This window comes from Macaca fascicularis, chromosome 17 (assembly GCF_037993035.2).
Source record: "Macaca fascicularis isolate 582-1 chromosome 17, T2T-MFA8v1.1".
Lineage (NCBI taxonomy): Eukaryota > Metazoa > Chordata > Mammalia > Primates > Cercopithecidae > Macaca > Macaca fascicularis.
This window is the reverse complement of record NC_088391.1, coordinates 92,566,544-92,590,600: the sequence shown is the minus strand read 5'-3', so window position 1 is coordinate 92,590,600 and position 24,057 is coordinate 92,566,544. Positions and strand designations below refer to the sequence as shown.

The 24,057-nt window shown below is 35.4% G+C and overlaps 1 protein-coding gene across 2 annotated transcripts in view; it reads left to right on the top strand.

Annotated features, from left to right (window-relative positions):
* FGF14 (fibroblast growth factor 14) overlaps positions 1-24,057 on the top strand; it is a 670,777-nt gene that overhangs the window by 644,098 nt on the left and 2,622 nt on the right. For both annotated transcript variants that reach the window (XM_015439490.4, XM_005586188.5), the window contains exon 4: positions 21,055-21,253. In XM_015439490.4, the coding sequence (XP_015294976.1) occupies positions 21,055-21,253 (199 nt within the window). The remainder of the gene's footprint in view (positions 1-21,054; positions 21,254-24,057) is intronic.

The following is a 24,057-nucleotide window of genomic DNA, read 5'->3' as shown; positions in this document are numbered from 1 at the left end:
TAGAGACTTTAGTTACCAGGCAAACCTGGAGGCAAATATCATAGTTTAGACAGTCTACCCAGAATGAAGTGTATTTTCCAATCTAATAAGCTAATGTTTTCTGAGAGTCACAAGGTATAGAATGCTATTTCTTGCTGTAACTATTGCTAGTTTCCAGAAATGAATACAATTAAGCTTATAAAGTATAACAGAATTATGGCTAGAGAATGCATTATGATCATTTTAAGGGGTTTCTTATGTGAGTGTCCATGATAGAAGGACACCATATTTCACACTGGATAACCTTGACTGCTTAAAATGTAAATAATCACTCAGGTTTAGTAAAGCACATTCCTGGTATTGATAACGTACCTTTTCCTGCCTCCGTGGTGTTTATCATCACACAAACTCTACCTGGCACTTTATACCGTTTGTCCCTCCCTCCTAAAATAAAGCAAGAGAAGGGAAAATAACCAGCTTCATCTACTTACCTAGTTACTTAGACCAACGATTCTTAACTGCACTCTCTAGGAGTATATGAACATATTGAAATTGCATTCGACATTGCATGAGTACTAAATTTTGGGGGGGAAGCACCACTAAGCTAGAGTTTTCAGTATTTTATAATAATAAATACTGTCAGTACAGAAGATGACTGAGAAGCATGTAAATTGAGACTGAGAACAAGAGAGAGAATGTTGTCTGGTGATTTGGGGCATAGATTTTGGTCTCTCCATGCCTTATATGTCATTACTTTTGAGAAGTTTCTATCTGAACTCGGTAAACCTCTTAGCATAATCCAGTTTCTAAGTGAATAGTTGTAAATTAGTGTCTAGACTTATAAAATGAAGAAATTGCACAAAACCTACTTATTAAGTTTCCAAATAATGAATGTCAGCCACATTTGAGAGAGTTGGGCTCAGAGGAGTCCAATGTGACAATGTTAAACATTTCTAATTGCAGGGAATTTAAAATTTCTGTAACATTCAAATATCATACATAATAACTTGACTTTATTTTCTTCCTCCGTCTATCCTGCATATCTCCACTGAATTGATCTGTTCTTTCTTTCTATCACATTCTTTCTAGGACACTATAAATGAATCAGTCTGAAACCTACTTCCTTTTCCACTTTTACCTCCATCTACAATCCTGTGAACATTCTGCCCAAGCAAACTGTTCCCATCTTCATTCCCCTAAATGTGTTCTCAACCTTCCACCTCCACATGTAGGTTCTCACCAGGAAACCCACCTACACTCCACTCCACTCTTCTCTCCATACAAGCTTTATTCTTCAAGACATGGTCAAACCTACCTTCTTTGAAAAGTTCTTCCAAATCATCTACATTTAAAACAGTATCTACTAATGAGCTATCAAGCCATGAAAAGAGATGAAGGGAGCTTAAATGCATATTGCTAAGTAAAATAGACCTACTTGTAAAGACTACATACTGTATGATTTCAACTGTATGACGTTCTGGAAAAGGCAAAACTATGGAGACAGTAAAAAGATTACTGATTATCAAGGATTAAATTAGAAGGGAGGAGTTGATGAATGTGTGGGACACAGATATATTTTAGGCAATGAAATTGTTCTTTGTGATACTATAATAGTAAGTGTGACATTATGCATTTGACAAAACTCATAGAATGTACAACACCCAAAGTCATCCCTAATGTAAAGTATGTACTTTGAGTGATGATAATGTGCCAGTGTAGGTTCATTTGTTGCAACAAATATACCACTCTAGTGCAGGATGTTGATAATGGGGAGGAGTTAAGGGTGGGGCAGTGGGTATATGGGAATTCTCTGTACTCTGCTCAATTTTTCTGTGAATTTAAAACTTCTCTATTAAATAAAATGTGTGTATATATATCCTTACTAAAGCACTCACAGAATAAGTGTTCTATGTAATTCACACAGCCAGCAAGAAAAGACATGAATAATCATTTAACTACATTCTTATTATTTAAGTTCTTACATATTAATTCTCTCCCAATTAAAATGAACCGCTACAGAATCAGTAGCATATAATTCTTTCTATTTTCTGCTTTCTGCCATTCTTTTCTTTCTACTTTCTGCCATTCTAATCATAATTCTGACCACATACTAGTGTTCAAACATTTATTTGACGTTTGGTGCCTTCTTTTTCTCACTACTGAAATATAAGGTCCTTGAGGGCAGGGGATCCAGCTTACTTTGATTATTCATGAATTCCAAACACCTAGAAGAGAGTCTAACACAAGGTAGCCACTCAGTAAATACTAACTGAATGAACATAGAAACGTGTCAATAAGTAAAATGAAATAAACTATTTAAAGCATCAATTCTTAATAAAACTTACATGTTTGTTTTTGTTTTTCAGCTCTAGATGTTAAAAGTATACAATGGGGATATTTATACCCCCTAGCTCTTAGATTTGAAAGCTATTTCTTTTAGGCTGTATTCCCCAAATACAATCCTGGATGCTCAGAGAGAACATTTTTTAAAACCACTTACTCATTCATTCATTCATTCATTCATTTAATACGTGTTTATTGATCATCTTCTGTGCATTATTCTAGACACTGGAGATTCACTTGCAAGGGTGACTAAGTCCCCACTCTAATTGAATATAATGCATTATGCTAAAATGAAAACAATGTAACTCACAAAAATAAGATGAATAGTGATTTCTGGATGTTGAGGAGGGAGATGGGAACCTACATAAGCCAGATGGTCAGGAATTGTGACAATGTCCCCTAGAATTGTATGACATAGCAGCCCTGAATTACGTAGTAACAGCCCTGAAATAGGTAAAGTCTCACTGGATGTAGATCTTTAGGATTTTTATAAGGATTTATGGCCAGGCTCTAGCATGCTACTTTCAACATACGCAATAAAAAAATCACACACAAGCCCCCAGTGAAAGCATAAAGCCATAAGTTTATATTCCTAGTGTGCATTTTAATACTTTAGTAAAATGCAAATGATTGCAAATGTTATTGAATTAATCCTCAACCATTTTAGCGGTCATAGGAACATGACCAGGGGTTGTTCACAAAATCATTTCAATTTTACAATGCGGCATTTCCTTAGGATACTTAACTCTTATTTTGGAACTTTTATTTTGGTTTCTATTCTAATTTCCTAAAACATGTGCAGTATATTTGTAGACAATTTTGAATTTAATACTATATTCAAATAGAGTGCTCTAGCTTTTAAATACTTGGTGCAATTATATATGTGTATATACATGATTTGTAAACTCTCTTTAAATATGGTTCAGTTTTTAAGAAAATGGTATGAGTATCTTAAATCTTTTAAATAAACTTATGGCAACAATATCTACAGATATGAATATGTTCAATATTTATTTTCTCTTTCAAAAGAACATCAAACTTAAATATAGACAGAGCATAGACATTGCTTCCTTGTGTATGTTTCCTTATCTGAACATTCTATCATTGACAGTGTGAAGGCAAGAGAAAAATCATTTCTAAATGATTTTCAAGTGATACTTGCCTTCTTTATCAGTTCTTCAAAGAGAGGGTTTCACCCTCATTCAGTTTTTTATTAATATTTCGTTACAAATTAAGCAATCACAGATAACAATGTTTTGATGATCGTTCCATCCATAGCATCTTCCAGCAAAGAAAAAATAATAGCCTTAAAATTTCCTCCTTAAACAACAAGCTTATGTTCACATTTGTGGAATTCCATGATTGGTAAACAGATCTGAATCCACTTTATTGATCTCCCTCACAATTGTATGAATTCTGCTGGACAGTATTACAAATCTCTTCATTCTTAGTCTCTGTAAACCAAAAGGTACCTGAGACAGGTCTCAATCAATTTAGAAAGTATATTTTTCCAAGGTTAAAGTTGTGCCGGTGACAGCCTTAGAAGGTTCTGAAAACACGTGCCCAAGGAGGTTGGGGCAAAGCTTGGTTTTATGCATTTTAGGGCTACATGAGACATCAATCAATATGTGTAAGATGCACATTGGTTCAGCCTGGAAAAGCAGGACAACTTGAAGCAGGGAGGGGACTTCCAGGTCATAGGTAGATAAGAGAAATATGGTTGCATTCTTTTGAGTTTCTGATTAGCCTTTCTTTGAATGCACAATTTACAGAAATAGTCACTTATGCCTTCATCTGGTTTAGTGGAACAATGGGGCAGAGGAAGCTATTAGATACGAATTTGTCTTATGTGAACAGAGGTAGGACTTTGAGTTCTGCCTGTCCACAAGGAATTTCCTTGTGGGCAAATTGTGAGGGAGGTATGGAGCTTTTTTATCTTTGTAACTATCTTATTTAGGAATAGAATGGGAGGCAACTTTGCCCATGCATTTCCCAGCTTTACTCTTCCCTTTGACTTACTGACTTTGGGGTCCTGAGATTTATTTTTCTTTCACGTCTTTTCATCATAACTAAGGCTAACACTTATTGAGGGGACACTTTGCACCAAAAACTGCCAATTCTCATGAAATTCAATAATTCCATAGAGGTAAATATTTTATTTTGAAGATGGAGTGATGTTTCCAAGATAGTTGTTAGTAAGATGCTAGGGTGGGAAGCAAATCCAGGTCTATTAAGTTTCTAAATCTTCAATCTTTTTATTTTCTAAGTCTTTAATCTTAACATCTGCGCTATGCTTAGGGTTAGCCATACTCAATAATCACTGGTTTTTCATCTGTAACTTTCTTTTCTTGTTCATTCATTCTTGATGACTTTAATGTAATGTTACTGCATTCATTTATTTTTATTTTTATTTTATTTTAAGTTCTGGGATAGATGGACAGAACACGCAGGTTTGTTACATAGGTGTACATGTGCCATGGTGGTTTGATGCACCTACCAACCAGTCTCCTAGGTTTTAAGCCCTGCACGCATTAGGTATTTGTCCTAATTACATGGATGAAGCTGGAAGCCGTCTTTCTCAGCAAACTAACACAGGAAGAGCAAACCAAACATTGCATGTTCTCACTCGTAAGTGGGAGTTGAATAATGAGAACACATGGACACAGGGAGGGGAACATCACACACTGGGGCCTGATGGGGGTTAGGGGGCAACTACATTCATAGGTATTGATCTCTAACTCCAGCCACTTCCTGACCCCTCACCTGATTTAGTTTTCTTTCTCTGCTTTTTTCTATTATCCTTAAAAGTGTAGTGCTTCAGGGACCACTCATTCCCCTAGGGACAGGCTCAGGGCAGCTATGTAAAAAGGTGTGCTGATACTTGCTAATTTACTTTCAATTTTTCCCCTTAGGGGGCCCGCCTTTTAGTTGGCCTTTTTAGTTGCAGCAGCAAATTGGACTGACCAAGAGAATAGAAGAACTAATCTATGAAACCAGATCTGAAAGTTTACACAATTTAATTTGGAAAGCTAAATGTGCCAAGAATAGAATCAAAGTATACAGAATAATAAAAGGCAGGGAAGTGCTCTGATGGAATTCTTTTTCTTCTTCTTCTTCTTTTTTTTTTTTTTAACTATAATAAAATGTGAACATAACAACGATTTTTAAAGGCTCACATGAATTTGTAAATGGTGGATTTGCCATTGACATCTGTAAGAACCATATCTCCTATATTATCCTGAAAAAGTTAAGAAGTTTACTTCAGCAGGGTTTTTTTTGGTCTTTTGCTGATATGTTTAATGGATTCACTGACTAGCAGTAGAATGGTTTCCTATGGAAATAACATTTCTGTTTACTTCTCACCATTAGTAAGCTGATAGTCTCCTACTATAGTACTGCTCATGAGAGAAACCTTTTGCAGATTGATTGATTGATGGATGGATTGATTTTGAGATGGAGTCTTGCCCTGTCTGCCAGGCTGGAGTGCAATGGTGTGATCTCAGCACACTGCAACCTCTGCCTCCCTGGTTCAAGCAATTCTCCTGCTTCACCCTCCTATATAGCTGGGATTTCAGGCACCCGCCACCATGCCCAGCTAATTTTTGTATTTTTAGTAGAGACAGGGTTTCACCATGTTGGTCAGGCTGGTCTTGAACTCCTAACCTCAGGTGATCCACCTGCCTCAGCCTCCCAAAGTGCTAGTATTACAGGTTGCATCCAACTGGGAAGTCTATCATGGCCATTGTCCTCTTATGTTTTAGTGGTGATGTGGGAACCACTTTGCTTACTGACTGGAGACTTTTACAAAACATAAAACCATAAGAAATTTAAGGAACTTTTCCCCTCAAATTCCAGTTCCTTATCTTTCAACTTTATTTGCTCTGCAACTAACAATATGTGATTTGTCTTAATTATAGGAATGTGTAAAGATTTTGGAAGTAATTTGATACAGAAAGAAAAAATACATACCCACCAAAAAGTAAAAATAAAAAAACAGGTTACTAAGGAAAAACTTAAACATGCAACATTGTGGAAAATTACCCTATAGATATTTGAAATGATATTCTGTAAAAGGACAGAAAGCACTCTGGAAACTTACGGTATACACTTATGCTTTATTTTGCCCAAGAATACAAAACTGCAATATTTGACCTTTCAGAAGCAGCAATGAACATGGACCAAATGTCATCCAGTTCCACAAGCTAGAAACCTGCACACTGCTTGACACTCTGTTTCCTCCGCTGCCATATACAATTACATAGTGCTGACTTTGTGACCTCCTAAATATTTCTCCAATCGGCCATGTTTTGCCCACCTCCTTTGCCAATGTCTTTGCCTACGCAACTGTTATGTTATTCTTTTCCTGTTACTATAATGGACAAACCAGAATTCTTATATCAGAATTGGCTCTCTTTTAGGCTTCACATTTTGGCCAGAGAAGCCTTTCCAAATTTGTACCTGCGTGTGACAGGCTCCTGCTTAAAACTTTTAATGTCTTCCCACTGCTTTTAGAGAACGATGAAAACCCTTAATGTGACCACTGGTTTCACTCATGCCTAATACCCAATTCCCAAATCCTACTACTCTCTGTTCGCATTCTGCATTCTGATTTCATTGTTTTCTCTTTTTCATTCAAATGCCTTGTCTCTCCTCCTGTCCTAGGGTCTTTGTATATTATATCACCCTTTCCCGGAATATTCTTCACCCTGCTCTTAGTCTAGTTAACTCATACTGGTGTTTCAGATCTCAGTTCAGAATTCAGTGCTTTTCCTTACCACCCAAGCTAGGCCAGATTTATCTATGTGATCTCATAGAAATCATTCCTTTTCTTATAAGAACCTTTCTTAACTTGTAATAATATGATCATCAGTGTAAACATTTGTCTCCTTATTAGACTGTATACTCCAAAAGATGTTAAACTATGTCAACTCTTCTTTATTCTAACCTCTCAAGATCAAGAACAGTGACCGCTAAATACTAGGATCTCACTAAATATTTACTGAATAAGTGAATGCATGAATTTTAGACATCATTAAATAAAGAATAGATGGAAATTTGTTTCCATGTGTTCGCAGTACTCAAAAATTGTAATTTGTTATTTAAAATCTGGTAGACAAATTTTAGCATTTGTAATGGTATATATACATACCATTACAGTGGGGTGTGTGTGTGTATATACATATATATGTACCTGTGTGTATATATGTATATACACACACACATACTGTTAGAGTGTGAGACTATGAGGTGGGAAGAATCATCTTTGTAATTGGTACACACACACATCTCTATATATAGATAGATATATACACACACACATATAAACATACCAAATGGCATATATATATACACACACATAATACACATATATACCAATTGGTATATACACACACACCGCAATTGGTGTATGTGTGTGTGTATATATGTGTGTGTTTACAAATACATTGATTACAAATATTATTATTACAATTACAAATATTATGATTCTTCCCACTTTATAGTCTCACACTTTCCACTAACAACCTGGAAAGTAAGACAATATAATTCATTAATTTCTATAACATTTCATAATATAATATGAAAATTCACTGCTGATTTCTAGAGTACAAAATCTATAGCATAGTGAACTTTCATGGCTCCAGCTTTATTAGTTAGAGTTATTTAACCCACAGGTTGACATTCTCCCCTCCTCAGGGGCTCTCTTTCCCAGAAGGTATTGCCTGTTTTCTTGCTTTCCTGGCCTCCCTCTTCAGTGTTTCATGTTTGTCCTTTTGTATTAACCTTTGGAATTATCAAACAAGTTGTTGCCAGAATCTGGGGACTCATGGCCAATGTGTTCCCAGCTAATAAAGCAAAACCAAGAGAAAATAATCCTCAGCATTGCATTTCAGAACTATGTGGGCTTCCTTTGTATTCCACAAATTCAGTGTTGGTGATTAATTTCCTCATATCCCAGTAAGATGATTTATTTGGTGCCCTCGGGAAAAAATTAAACCCCTTTTATCTGTTTTGTATTTTCAACATTGTAATCATTAATAAATATTTACCAAGTAGCAGCATGATGTAGGCGAAATATCACGTGGGTAGAAATAAATGCATCTTAATCCATTATGTCCTCTAAGACACAAAATCATCATCTATGACATGGAGATGGTGCTGTCTTTCTTCTTAAAGCATCTTTTACAGCATTATTGTATCAAATTTAGTATATGAGAATAGTCTTTGAAAATCATAAGGCTCAAGCCAAAATTATTATTATTTGAAGAATACAGTATTTTAGGAGAATTATAGAACCTGCTTATATTTCCTTCATTTTTCTATGAAAGCTTTCATTTTAAAGGTTGGCTAAACAGGTATTTTTGATCCTTTTGTTTCATTTCTATTTGTATAAATAAGTGTTTTTGATTGGGTATGTTCTTATTAGGAAAAGTTTACAACATATATGCTTAATATAAAAATGTTTGATATAAAGGTCTAATTTAAATTGAGGTTGAAAGAGAAAAAAGTAGAAAAATCTTATATACACATGTAGACATAGGCCTAAGGAGAGAAGCATATGGAATAGCAAGAATATTATTAAAATACAATTCAAATAGTAAAGTGTAGGAAAAAATGTGATGGAAACAAGTGGATTTTTATTCATAGACTCCAGCAGAGTAAAAAATCACAAATTTGTTTTTTTTTTTCAAACTATGTCATTTTTTATTCAATTATTCAAGACAGAACAGGCAGAGAAGTACAAGGAAATGAAAGAAAATATTGATAAAGGAAGATAAAGTAACCAGACTAGATTTTGGTAGGATATAGCAAGACATAAAATCAATATATTCTAACTACATAAACTAACATACTCCATTTTTTTGCACAGTAAATTCTGTTCTTGTTCTAACAAAAATTCTGTTGGAGTAAATTAAAACTGTGATCCTATCACTTTTTTGTTGGACATAAGAGAACTAAATATTTTCCATAACATCTGTTCCACTCAGGAGTATCTTTCTTCACCTCCACTCCCATGATAATTGCCACCATTAAAACTGTTATTACTAAGAACACAGGTTTTTGTTGTCTTTTTCCAGATTCTTGGAGTCTCTTGATTATGCAGTAATTTCTTAAATTATGCCTCCCTTTATCTTTCCTCTGTTTTTGGTATATGTAATATCTAACAAATTTAGACCAGGTAGACCGTACACACCAGGTCACATCGTAGGCCCAACCCAATGCTTATAAGACATAAGGTTAAAGTAACGAAATAAGATTAAAAAATAGAATAGTCAGTAAGACTGATAACTTTTAGAAATAATTTATCTAAACAAATTAAATAATCTTTAAAAATCTCATGGTTGCCATTGCTGTTGTTAAGCCACATTTCCCTCTTTGATTTCCTTTTAGAACTGTATTGGTTTGAGAACTGGTATAATTAGTGATTTAGAGTTAAAGCTGTAGACTCAGGTTGGCATTAGAACCTGCTCTGCCACTTACTAACTATGCAAACTCTCATCAAGATATTCAACTGCAACATGACATTCTGTTAAAAGGAATGCAATGAGGTAATGTGTGCAAAGCCTTTAGCATAGTGGTTGTCTTAGACCAATAAGTAAGTAAATATTAACCATCACTAATTCTCACCTTAGCTCTCTTTTAATTAGATGTAATGTATATTCATATCCAACCCCATGTATAATAGAGCAGTGGCCCTCAGACTACCTGTGGTGAAGGACAGTACTTTTATTAATTGCCAATCTTTTGTAGAAAGATAATATCATAAAATACAGTAAAATTCAATTAATAGGAAATGTAGAAATATACAAAATGTAAGCCCAGAGATTTTATTGTTATATTCGACAAATATAAAAAACACTCTGTTAAATTTCTATAGAAGTTTATAAATGTTTTCACATAATTTCTGTATTTGCTTTATTACAGAGGGGAAATAAAATCTATAGACAGGCACAGGTTCCTCGATCATACTTCCATAATGAAGAGTGTAGATTTTATTATTTTTCTTTTGAATAAGATAACCCTATTTCTAAAATATTCAAATGTTCATTGATATGGTTATGTATATATACACTTATGTATACAGACGTAACAATACATACACACATATATATATTTGGCTTAATGTGATATTTGTGTTACAACAAAAGTACGAATCACTGAGTCTGAAGTGTCCTTAAAATGGAGGATGAGGCGAAACTGAGCATCTGGCTCTGGGCTATCACTGATCTCTACTTTGATGCCTGAGTATTTGTCAAACAAAGAAACGTCTTGCATATTACTGTGTATATTTGTTCTCTAGTGACATGATTTACTCAGATAACCCAGAAATGTTTAAAAAACTCATGGCAGCACTTTCTCTTGATTTTGTTACATATGTACAGTTTGATTTCTTTCACATAAAGCGATATCAGGTTTACATTTTTCTTTTAGGCAATGTAATAAGGTAATAAGTTAGTATATTACCCTACACATGCCCAAAAAGTGTACCTTTTTTTTTTTTTTGAGACGGAGTCTCGCTCTGTCGCCCAGGCTGGAGTGCAGTGGCTGGATCTTGGCTCACTGCAAGCTCCCCCTCCTGGGTTCACGCCATTCTCCTGCCTCAGCCTCCCGTGTAGCTGGGACTACAGGGGCCCGCTACCTCGCCCGGCTAGTTTTTTGTATTTTTTAGTAGAGACGCGGTTTCACTGTGTTAGCCAGGATGGTCTTGATCTCCTGACCTCGTGATCCGCCCGTCTCGGCCTCCCAAAGTGCTGGGATTACAGGCTTGAGCCACCGCGCCCGGCCAAAAGTGTACCTTTGAGAAGTTGATGTATGACCAAACATGTCTGATCTTAGAGCTCAATTTTTACTCATACCACCACCCACTATGACACCCTCATCCCATTCTACCCCTTCCTAGGGAGTTAATAACAACAAGGAGCTTTTTTTTTTTTTTTTTTTTTTTTTTTCCCCTAGGTGGATAATTGGCAATCGAGGGAAGCCAACCCAATTTCTATTTTTTTCAAAGTTTCTTTAATTCATCAGTGAGGGGGAAAAGGTGGATACAGGTTGAGTGAAGAGGAGGAAAGATTCATTTTGAGTACCCATAAATTTTTTGGTACTTTCTTAAAAACTGTTCTTAAAATATGCTTCTTTTTCTTTACCTTTTTCCTCCTTATAATTATATTTGTTACCTCTAAGAGATGTGTCACCTCTGCTAGCGTGATAGGCTATATAATTCCTTACTGCTTTCACCTATATATTTTTTAATCTGTAGGTATAGAGGTAGATAAAAATCAGCAGCATAAAATACATATTTTCCATGTTTAGTTGAATGAGTGATTCAGTGAAATTGATAATTATACATATCAGTTATCAACTGTCTAATGAACAACCACAAAACCTGACATGAAACAATAAGTGTTTGTATATCGCTTGTGAAACTAAGACCAAGTGGGCCTTGGCTAGGTAGCTCTGTAGGTCTCAGCAGGACTCGATCACCTCTAGGAATAGGTTAGTTTTGATTGAATCAGCCTGGCTCTGCTCCCCTCTGTCTCTCCTCCAGCCAGAGTAGCCCAGGCATGCTCTCACGGCAGTGAGGAGGCACAGAGAGAGGGCAATCCCAGCTGCACAAGCACTTGTTAAGCCTCTACTTTCTTTATCTTTGTTCATAGTAAGAGAATGCTGCAAATTACATGGCAAAGGTCATTGGTTGGGAGGAGGAGGATGAATAGATAGAACCATTTTTGCAATTGATCACATATCTTAAAAAGTAAATTCTTTCAATTGAACAATATGATAAATGAGTAGGAACAGTTAAATAATTATGTTTTTCTTGATGAAAGTAATGTACTTGGGCAAGTTACTTAAACCTTCTGTGCCTTGGTTTCTTCAGTTCTAAAATGGGGATAATAATAGTGTCATCCCATAGGATTATGGTGAGGTTTAAATTAGTTGATTATGTTGTGTGTACAGCAGTGCTTAATATAGAAATATGCATAATTTAAGTGTTAACTGTAGTTAGTAACATCATTATTATTGTTAATATTGAGGCAACACAGTTGAACACTGACAAATGTGTACAAATGATATATGGTTGTCTTAATACTTTCTTGAGCATATTTATTTTGTGAATTTTTGGCTAATATTTATAGCACTAGTGCCATCTGTTCATCTTACAAGGATTATTATTTTAGGAGTTTATACATGTGTATATTCCAGAGAAAATGATTTTACATTATAGAACAAGTTTGGACATATTTTTATTTATAATCTTAAAATGTCTTACTTATAGACGTAAATACCACAGATTTTTGTTTCCATTTTCTTGCTTTTATAAATTTTGTACTAATGTTAAGAAATGGTAGCAATCTTATGACTAATGTCAATTTAATTGATATTTCTTAAAATGTAATTGTGAATTGATTTGTTCTATGTAGCAATGAGAATATATGCCAATGCATCCCAATTTTAATGTGCATAGTCACGTGGGACCTTGTTAAAATGCAAATCCTGATTCTGCAGGTCTGGGGCAGGCCTGGGATTCTGCACTTCTAACAAGCTTCCGGGTGATGAAGTTGCTACTGGTCCCTGAATACCACATTTTAAGTGTACGTGCGCGCACGCACACACACACACACACACACACACGCGCAGAGACATCTCCTTATGTATATTTAAAAATTACGCACACATATAATACATATTTTAAAATATATAATACATACTTATATTGAATAAGTGAAACATTAAATCAAATTATTTTATATTCAGTTATTAAAATAAATGTTATAAAACATGTAATAAACATAATGAAACATATAATACTTAATAAATTATTGTATCTAATGATGTGTTAATCTCTAAATGTTGAGAAATATCTTTACTGCCAAAAAGTGCTTTAATTTTCAATTTTGTTTCCCTGGAAACTACTTAAGAAACAGAATTTGGCCCTATAAATATAAGTTGCTGTTGAGACTGCTTTGTTGGTAGAAATATACTTAAATTCCCTGGGTCCTGTAATTAGGATAAAAGTTCTTTTTTTTTTTTTTTTTTTTGAGACGGAGTCTTGCTCTGTCGCCAGGCTGGAGAACAGTGGCATGATCTCGGCTCACTGCAACCTCTGCCTCCCGGGTTCAAGTCTCCCGAGTAGCTGGGACTACAGGCACGCGCCATCATGCCCAGCTAATTTTGGTATTTATATTAGAGACGGGGTTTCACCATGTTGGCCAGGATGGTCTCCATCTCTTTACCTCATGATTTGCCTCCCTCTGCCTCCCAAAGTGCTGGGATTACAGGTGTGAGCCACTGCGCCCTGCCAAAAGTTGTCCCTTAAACTCACACACAATTATGCTTTTGTTTGAGGTACACACACAACCAAGTCACTAACTTTTTTTCTCCTGGGGGCATTAGTCACAGCCCAATATTATAAATATTCAACTACATACAACTTTATATAAATAAAGTACATTAGTCATCTTAATTTTCTGCTTTTGAGTGTTAACTACAAATATTTTGTTTCAACTTCAGGACTGTAAAATCTTTCTAAAAGTTCACAATATTCTTTCCTTTCTAAGTAATCTTAAGAGTGGTCTGCCTTTTTGTTTTAAAGAAGTGGTTAATGTCAGAACAGTAGCATTAAAGGATACAATTGATTTCAAAACTGTAAAAGATGAAAGAGATTGGGATAAATCTCTGCTGACCTCAGGATAAACTCTAGTAGATCATATCTCCAAACAGTAGAAAAGGGAAGAAAAAAATTGAGAATTCAGATTAAGTGGATCCGAACATAGGAATTCCCATCTAAAGGTATGTCTAATTAAGTTGAAATCTATTAAGAATAATTAAATAACAGCCTCCTTCATGGTGACAATCAACATTTGAGTTGCACTTTCAAACTGAATTTATATCGTCAATATAACTACAGACTACAACTTAATTTCTAGTTCACAAATTATTTTTCACCTCTCTTATCTTATTTGATAGTTGTAAGAACGCTTTGTTATTTAATATTATACTCAAAGTAAGAACTTGGACTTGGAGACCTCCTCCTCTAAGTTGAAGCCTCCTCTGAGGAGAGAGACTCGGAAGGAGTCCAGGATAAGGGTCCTTATTGAGCTGTTAATGGGAGGGGACTGAATTTTGGGATGACTCTGGAATACAGAGGTTAGTAAAATATTAGTAGCTATTATTTATCATGTATTTATTATGTACTATTGAGAGACAGGACTAGCTGGATTTCCTAGGCTGACTAAGAATCCCCAAGCCTAGCTGGGAAGGTGACCACATCCACCTTTAAATAGGGGACTTGCAACTTAGCTCACACCCGACCAATCAGAGAGCTCACTAAAATGCTAATTAGGCAAAAAGAGGAAGTGAAGAAATAGCCAATCATCTGTTGCCTGAGAGCACAGCAGGAGATATAAACCCAGGCATTCAGCCAGCAAAGGTTACCTCTTTGGGTCCCCTCCCTTTGTATGGGAGCTCTGCTTTCACTCTATTAAATCTTGCAACTGCACTCTCTTCTGGTCCATGTTTGTTAGGGCTGGGGCTTTCCCTTGCTGTCCACCACTGTTGTTTGCTGCAGTCGCAGACCCACTGCTGACTTCCGTCCCTCTGGATCCGGCAGGGTGTCAGCTGTGCTTCTGATCCAGCAGGCACACATTGCCGCTCCCAGTCGGGCTAAAGGCTTACCATTGTTCCTGCAGGGCTAAGTGCCTGGGTTCATCCTAATCGAGCTGAACACTAGTCACTGGTTCCACGGTTCTCTTCTGTGACCCATGGCTTCTACTAGAGCTATAACACTCACCACATGGCCCAAGATTCCATTCCTTGGAATCCATGAGGCCAAGAACCCCAGGTCAGAGAACAGGAGGCTTGCCACCATCTTGGAAGTGGCCCGCCACCATCTTGGGAGCTCTGGGAGCAAGGACTCCCCAGTAACACTATTTGCTACTGTGTCGAATGTCGTTGCTCTACTTCCTCTTTTTAAGTTATTTTGGAATTGGCTCATAATCTAAAAAATGTTGTGAATGTGTTCAGAATGCCTCTTTTATAGTTTTCCCTTAAGTGGTGGTGGTGGACAAACTTGAAGACATTAACAAAAACATCATTTTCATTTAGTCTTAGATAACACCAAGATGACACAGTAAGTGGAGTTGGTGGGCTAATTCCTAATGGAAGCCCGGGCACATAACAGAACGTAAAGGCTTTTCCAAGGATGAATCACTGGTGAAGCTTCTCCTTCAGGTTGTATATGTTTGCGTGTGTGAAAATATGTACAATCCAAGTTTAACTTGGGAATGCTTAGCTCCTTAGGAATTTGCTGTTGGGTTAATAACTCTTCCCTCAATTACCTAGGTTGGAAAGTCCTCAAATTTTACCTTAGCTCAGGATTGGCAAACTTTTGGCAAAGGGACCATATAGTAAACATTTTAGGTTTTGTGAGCCATAAAGATCTTTCTCCGCCACTCAGCTCTGAAATTTGTAGTGTAAATGCAGACACAGACAATATATAAACAAAGTGCCTGTTTTCCAATGAAACCTTATTTACAAAAACAGGTGAAAATTGCATTTGGCCTGAGAGCCAGTTTGCTGGACCACTGGATTAGATTCTCAAGGTCACTTTCAATTCTGAGGTTATGGTTTTGCCAGATTATCAGAGTTATTCATTCCTCATGAGTTATGGCAAGAGAACTCCTTTCATCTTGAAACCAGAAGTCTCTCTTTGTACATGCAAATGGCCCATCAGGGTATTTTCCTAAACAAAGGCATTTCCCTCAGAAGAGGAATTCTGCTGCTACTGTTAAGATAATAAGTACACCACAGATGGTGCTTTCATTTCAAAAACAACTACAACATAAAAAAGATAAAACATTTCTGTTTAATTATTGCATTTCTCTATCCTATGATTTGATGATTTAGTTTGTCAGTGGTGCAAATTAATATTCAAGCTTCTGCTGGAACTCATCTGTTGTTGATTTTGTTGTGGTGGTGGTGACGGTTCTAAACATAGGCAGGAGGCAAGGTGAGAAAAAGATACATCAAACTTCTTATCGATCTCGTTTTGGCAGATTCAAAGAGTTTATATTTAAGCCTAAATTTAAATAAGCATTTTCATATTATCACTGCCAGTTTTAGAGTGTTTCACTGGCACAATAATTGTATTATCCAACTGTATAGGAACTATCAATTAGACGAGGACTGCTTTGAGAAGGAAAGTAGGGCTCCTCTTTGATTCTTGCTGCTTTGCATTGGGGTCTCATATTGAAGGCTCACAGGCTTCCCCGTGGCCCCTTGACCCACTCAATGTTGAAAAACAAAAACTAAGAAATAGTTGCCAATGTTAAAAGGAGAGTATATGTAGAAACTTACATTTCTCACTTCCTTTGAAAAATCAGATCTTCTAAAGATCTAAGGTTTTTATTTTCACAGGAGAACAATGTGAGGGAGAGCTGCTTTTTGAAAAACTCATTGCTTCTACCACTGTCTTCATCTCCTCATCACAGCGCCTGAGTCAGAGGCCATTTGTCCTCATTATGGTGCCATGATCATGCCAGCTTGCCTCACTCCTGTATCTGCCTGGTCATTTGAGGCATTTGAGTTTGTGGCCTGTGCTGTGCACATTATCCCTGGAGATCTCATCAATTACAATTATTTCCACCTACTGGACTTTAAGTAGTTCTACCTATTGGACATTTTCATTGCAATCTGTCTTCCTAAAGCATACTGCAGGATTGAAGCACAAAGTATGACTGTGCAATTACTCTCAAGAGCATTTTTGTTTATGTTGGTCAATGTCACTTTTTTAGGTCCCTTATAAGGAAATACCTTTGAAAAGTTCATGCCAAGAAACTTTTCATTTTCAAAAAGGAAAATATTTTCTTTCTTGAATAATTTTTATAGCATATAGTCTTTCTCTTTTTGTCCTGGCTACCAGAAAGTTCAGAAGTCAGTGTGTCATAATCCTAGTAATATTTCTCCCCTTACTTTGTGTGTTCTGGTTCTCTATTTATAATATTAATACTCACTATTAACATGAACACACACATACTCATGTTCTACAAACAACTTTCAGGTTCATCTTGTGAGAGATTAGGGTTGAAAACATCAGTACAGACATGTTCTTAACTTTTCGAAATCATCCTCCACACTGACAACAGATTTGTATTTATAAAATACTAATCAGGCCATATTATTATTCCCTTACCTATTCAGGAATTCAACATGTCTTCCTCTCACTTATAAGAGATCTAATTTGTTTATTAGAGTGTCCAAGACCCCTTATTACATTTCTCAAACCTATCTTCCCATCCACAACATTCTCCAATTCTGTCCCACAAAGCCTGTATCTCAGTGATGAACTACTTACAGTTCTCCAAATGTACCAGGCCATTTCCCACCTCTTGCCTTTCACAATACCATTTACTCCCCATATAATCACTCTAGTATTTTATAGATAAGTCACTCATAACAAATATATTGTTCTGTCATTTTTCCATGAAATGTACGACTACTCTTACTTATCTTGGTATATTTCGTGCTGAATCCAATATTTTGTGTAAAACTGTTTTCATTGACTAATTGTGTAGCTGACTTTTGGTGAGATTTTCACAGAATTGAAGTAACTGATCAGGATACATTTTTTGACTATAAATAATGAGAAACTTTTAAAGAATAATTATTGAGTGCTTACTGTATACCAAGTTCTCTTCTAAATGTGTAATATGTATTCATTCACTCGATCACCCTAACTACCTTATTGCCCTATGATTTTTGTCCTCATTTTAGAGATGAGGAAACTGAAGCCCAGAGAGATTGAGTAATTTCCCCAAGAACACACAGCTAGACACTGAATAAATTGTCTCCTGCATGAGACAGCATTTGATAATTCACACTTTTATGGGAAATATTGAAAGGAAATTTCTACATGTCATTAGGTCATGTTCCTAATTACAGTTAGTATAAACTTTTAGTTTTTAGCCCCTAAGGAATATTTTTCAGAATGGGTATACAACATTTTTAGAAGAAAAACAAAAGTTATTATTTTCTGCAATAATAAAATGTTAATTTTTATTGAATCATACGGTCTGCCTCCACAGGTGATGTTTATCTGCTCCATTGCTTCCCATTTACATGTTGAAAGTGTATCACTGATGACACCAAATAGTAACTAACCTCCACTTCCATTGGTTATATTGGTTCTACAGGAAACGCTGGGGTTGAGACTTCAATATTGGAGGAACAGATTAACTTCTCAAAGTCTTGAGAAAATGTATTAGACAATAACATCTTTGAATGTAACATGTGCATGTGTGTGTGCATTAATTATTTAGCCACAAACAAGAAGGCTGAAAATATACCAGTCTCCACTATCACAAGCAACTGAAGGCAGTAGTTCTCAGTTGTGGAAGACAGAAAGAATCACCTATCTGTGAAGTCACAGGCACAGCTCACAGAAAGGTGTTGTGGAATTGACTTCCTTAGAGTCCTAGGATGTGAACATTTCATCTGAAAAGATGTAGTGTCAGAAGTCCTTAAGGTATCCACCGAGAATAAACTGCTTCCTCTACATCAAGCATCTTTTTCTCTTTCATATTCAACATAGTGGATTCAGAATGGAGACAATACATCCCTAAGTTGCTGATGGTATTGCAAGCACCATTCATCATGTTTTGGACATTAAGGCAGTGATGATCAGAAGGGAATCCTGTGGACCTACGTTTCTGGTGTTTGTAGCAACAGGATGAGCATCAGTGAGCCAGGTTCTAGGCAGAGACACCTGAAGCCCAGGAGGCGGAGCCAGGTTCCTCTGACTTCCTCTAAGTTACCCACTAGGTCGGCTCTTACCATCTCACTCATAGCTGATTTTGAGATAGGTTTTTAACTAGTAAACAATATGCTTAGATGCCCTGGCCTGTCTCAGTAAAAAGACAAGTGAAATGCCAAAGTCTAATCCTTTTCTTTTAGAAGGTATAATTTCAACCAATATATTTATTAGTCTTTTGGGGAGAAGCCAGATTTATAGCTTTCCATTTTGTTTTACTCACCATAAATGCATGAACATGTACTGTTTTATCAATCTTTTTTTTCTGGCGCATGGCCTGGACATTGACTCAGTGAGACTGTCATTTAGTAGTGAGAAAACTAATAGGAGGATATTTGGAGATGCAGAACTCAGTGGAAAGCCAGAGCATTTATTTGGATGGGGTCTTATTCTAATCTGAGGTAGCATCATCAAGAAGAAATAATGATCTCCATAAATTGCTCCAGGAGAGGGCTAAATCTGTCATTTGGCTATTGCAATTTCATCGAATTGATCATTGTAACTGTCATCTTTGTCTTGAAAAGCATCTGCCACTAACAAAGCCTGTTCCCCTTGGAAAACTATTAGCTCTCAGTGAATTAAAGTTATGTAGACACTGAATAAATTGTCTCCTGCATGAGAAAGCATTTGATAATTCACACTTTTATGGGAAATATTGAAAGGAAATTTCTACATGTCATTAGGTCATGTTCCTAATTACAGTTAGTATAAAGTTTTAGTTTTTAGCCCCTAAGGAATATTTTTCAGAATGGGTATACAACATTTTTAGAAGAAAAACAAAAGTTATTATTTTCTGCAATAATAAAATCTGTTAAAGAAAAATGAAAACTTTGTGTATATTTTTTAGTCCAGTGGTATTTTTAAAAAGATCAAGGACAGTAAGGATCTATTTTCCATCTATATTTATATACATATAGAATAGCACAGTGTTAGACCTATTTAAAACTAGCTAAGTGTCTTTCATGGTTTATAACCAGACAGGTTGAATTTCAAATTTACTTTTAATAGAGGACTATCAAAAATGCATATGTAGATTGTACCTTTATCAATTTTTTTATTAATGTTGCATGGGATTATATTCATTATTATTCATTCCAAAGTAAGAAGTATATAAAAATCAGCTATGAATATTTCTGACATTAATAATAGTTGTAAAGTAGCAAGCTTTGTGCTGCTCATCAATTAATGTAGTCCATGGCATTGAGCATAGTAGTATTTAACAAACTGTATGCTTTCCGAAAATGCTGGGTGGTTTTTCAGTTGGAGCAGCTTTTGATGTTTATCTTCAAGAGTTCAAGGTTTGGAGCCCCATTGAATTATTTTCAGCTCCTGTCACTATGACCAGCTAACATGACACCTGACCTCATCTGGTATACAACAATAGCTCTAGTGGCTGGCAAGTAAGCCAGCTGATTGTCATGGTTTTAGTTTGAGGTTTCAGTTTGTTCTTTTGGAAGTAAAATGTATCACCCTACGATTTCAGTGATCCAAGGAACAACTGGCAGCTGTTAAGAGTATCGTATCACTGTTCCTATGGAAACATGTAAAATGGATTATAAAATATCTGAAATGTGTATTTTATTTGGTTCACTTTATTGTGAATATCTGATGCTACTTTAATGATCCCTTTCTGATTATACTCTGGTTGAACTGTCTTCTGTTTAAGTTAAATCTTTAGTTTGCTCATGTCTTCTGTTTTCTTATGATATACTTTTGCTTCTGTATATTCTCAACAGTAGCAGATTCTTCTCAATTTATTGTATATTTAAAAAATGTATAGACAATTATTGTGTGCAGGAAGGGGTATATCCGGTCCTCCATGCCAAAGGACTCTTTCACCATGCTGGGAAACGTTCTAGAGAATGAATAGAATGTACAGTGAAGATCAAGTTCCTTCCTCTAACCTTTGTTTCCTTTTCTCTCCACAGGAACTTTTTACCCCTGAATGCAAGTTTAAAGAATCTGTTTTTGAAAATTATTATGTAATCTACTCATCCATGCTGTACAGACAACAGGAATCTGGTAGAGCCTGGTTTTTGGGATTAAATAAGGAAGGGCAAGCTATGAAAGGGAACAGAGTAAAGAAAACCAAACCAGCAGCTCATTTTCTACCCAAGCCATTGGAAGGTGAGTATTATGTATGCATTATTATTACACAGACTTATTACACATTTTATTTTTCAAATTGATAGGTCTACCAAGGCTATAAGAAACCCTCACAAATGCTGGAAATGTCATTTATTTTGATCTGGGTGATGCTTGCACAGATGCCTACTTAAGTTATTCATTTAGAATTTGTGCCCCTTATATACTTTACCGTATTTGCATATGTATGTGTACCAGGAAAAATTTCTTCTCTGCCACTTCCAGTGTCTCAAATCCTCACTGCTACAGCCACTCTAACTCTTAGATAATTTAATTAATTTAAAACAATTTTAAATATGTAATGATACAAACCTGTGATAAGTGTATTAGAAAAAGATAATACGTATATTAGAAAAAAATAAGTTTTGAGTGTGGAATCAAAAGTGTTTTCCATTTTGATAATATCTAGGTGAAAGTAATTACTTACTTGTGAATTATTGTAATTACAGAAAATTAAGAGATAATAGCTTGACTCTTAAAAAACTTGCTGATGTTAAACATCTGCTTTCAAACTGCGTAATTCTTCACTGTATACAGTTGTAGCATTACTTCTTTTACTAAAATAATTTATCCACATTCATTTGTGTACAGGAAGGGATATATCTGGTCATCCATGCCAAATGAATAGAAACTTCACATTTACTTCAATCAGATACCCAAAGAGCAGGCTACAAAGTTTTTTTAATTAATCAACAACATCTGCACCTCTCTCATTAATTATTCTGCCAAAAGTGTCATTTACTTTTATCTATGTAACATTTGAGAATTACAAAAATATTTGATTTTAGGCTATTCACATGTGTTTTCTATTCAAGTACTTTTGTTTACTCTTTTGCAGAAGATCAGATCTACAATAACTCAATAAATATTTTAAGCTAGCTTGGACAGCTCATTTTTCTTTTTGTGTTTTATTCCTACAGGAAAGACTTAGCCATCAAGAGAAAATGCATATTGTTTTCATAATGCATATTCTCTATATTGAAATAAAAAAATTAAAAAATTTGAACAGTCAATTCTTCATTATCTGTGAGTGTATAATTAAGTTTCAGTTTGCCTAAATTCAGAAAATCACTCTTGTTGGCTAATACTACTTTTATAATTTCAATGATGTTGACTTACTGTCACTCTTAATTATATTTTTCTGTAGAACAATTTATTGAAACCGAAACAGCCACCAGGGCCTATGTAGGAAAAGACAAATTATTCCATAGTCTGTAATATGAGTGAATTATCTCAGTATATAGTGGATCATAAGGATGATTAGAATAGAAAGAAGTTAGAGGATTTCCCTGTACCTCCCAAAAAACACATCAATGATACACTTTCATTGTTTTAAATAAATTTTGATAACATTGGACTCACCAATATTTAAATGCAAATAAAAAATGTAAAAATAAGGCCACAGATGCTCTAACAAGACCATGGTTTATTTGCCACCTTGCTTTATCTCTTTTCACTCATTTTATGTTTTGTTAACAGTTAAGAATTGACTAGATTTTTAGAACCTTACCTTTTAGCTGCATAAATGTAACAAAACCCAAAAGAGCTGTTATGTCATTTAACCGAGGTAAAATTTGGGAACCAGTTATTTTGCATATCCCATAGAAAATATCTGAGACAATAATGATGTAGTATAGAATGGTATTGGGTATTTCACTCATGTGTTTGTTATGTGTATATGAGTGTTTTGTGTGTGTGTGTGTGTGTGTATATATATATATATATATATGTATATATATATATATATATGTATATATATATATATATATATGAGAAAGAGAGAAACAACAGTTTTCATTTCAAAAAATTAGAAGTACTCTAAAAAGAGTTAAGGGGGTAGGTACTATGACAGAGGTTATCACGTTGTTTACTTGATAGAGGAAAATTAATTCCAAACTTTCAAAACCCATACCGAATATAAATTATGTTATTGGAAATGTTAGGACAAATTAAGTATCTGGTTGATTATTGGTACTCTAGGGCGTTCATATCTTTGATACAACTTCACTACATAGAAAATCAAGGTCAATGCTTCATGCTTTTTCTCCTAATTTAATTAATAGTAGGAGTGAGGGATTGGAATGTGCTTTCAGAATACGCATTAGTTCCTTTTGCTACCTTAGCAAGTCATTTAATAGAAGCCTTGTGTATATTTGCAGTTTCAAGTATGTGTGCTGATGAAAACTCACGTGCCGCATTGATACTAATGGCCACATTCTACCCCCTTGAACATAGAGAATGCATATGGTAGTTCATCTTAACTAAACCTAAGAGCTCTTTGTAAAATACCTTAAACTTTCCAAAACCTGAAAAGCAGTTTGGGCAGCTCGAATGCACTTGTATTCCTGATGGCAGATGACTTTAATCCCTAGTTTTCCCCAAGCATTAGTCACTCTTATATGTCCTTTCCCGGGACTTCCAAAAATCATTTTCTAAAAAGCCACATGAACTACTGTGATTACGTCACCAGACACTATTTAGATAATTCCTCAGATTTTATTCAGGTAGTTTCAGTTGCTATCTTGCCATTCTGTTTCTGCCCCTATATGTCAATTATTAGATTTTTAATAACGTAGCAGAAAATGAGGTGTTGCCTTCGGCTGCTCAAGGGTCTCTTTCCATGATTGTAGGAAATGAACATTGAAATGATAATCTCCTGAAGGCTCTGGCTTATGGGAAGAGAGTTACTTGTTATTATTTTGTGTAGCTTTGAAGTTGACACTAGTATGACTATGTTGCTTTTGAACCACATGAGAGAAAGTAATTTAATGTTCTAGGATGTAAAT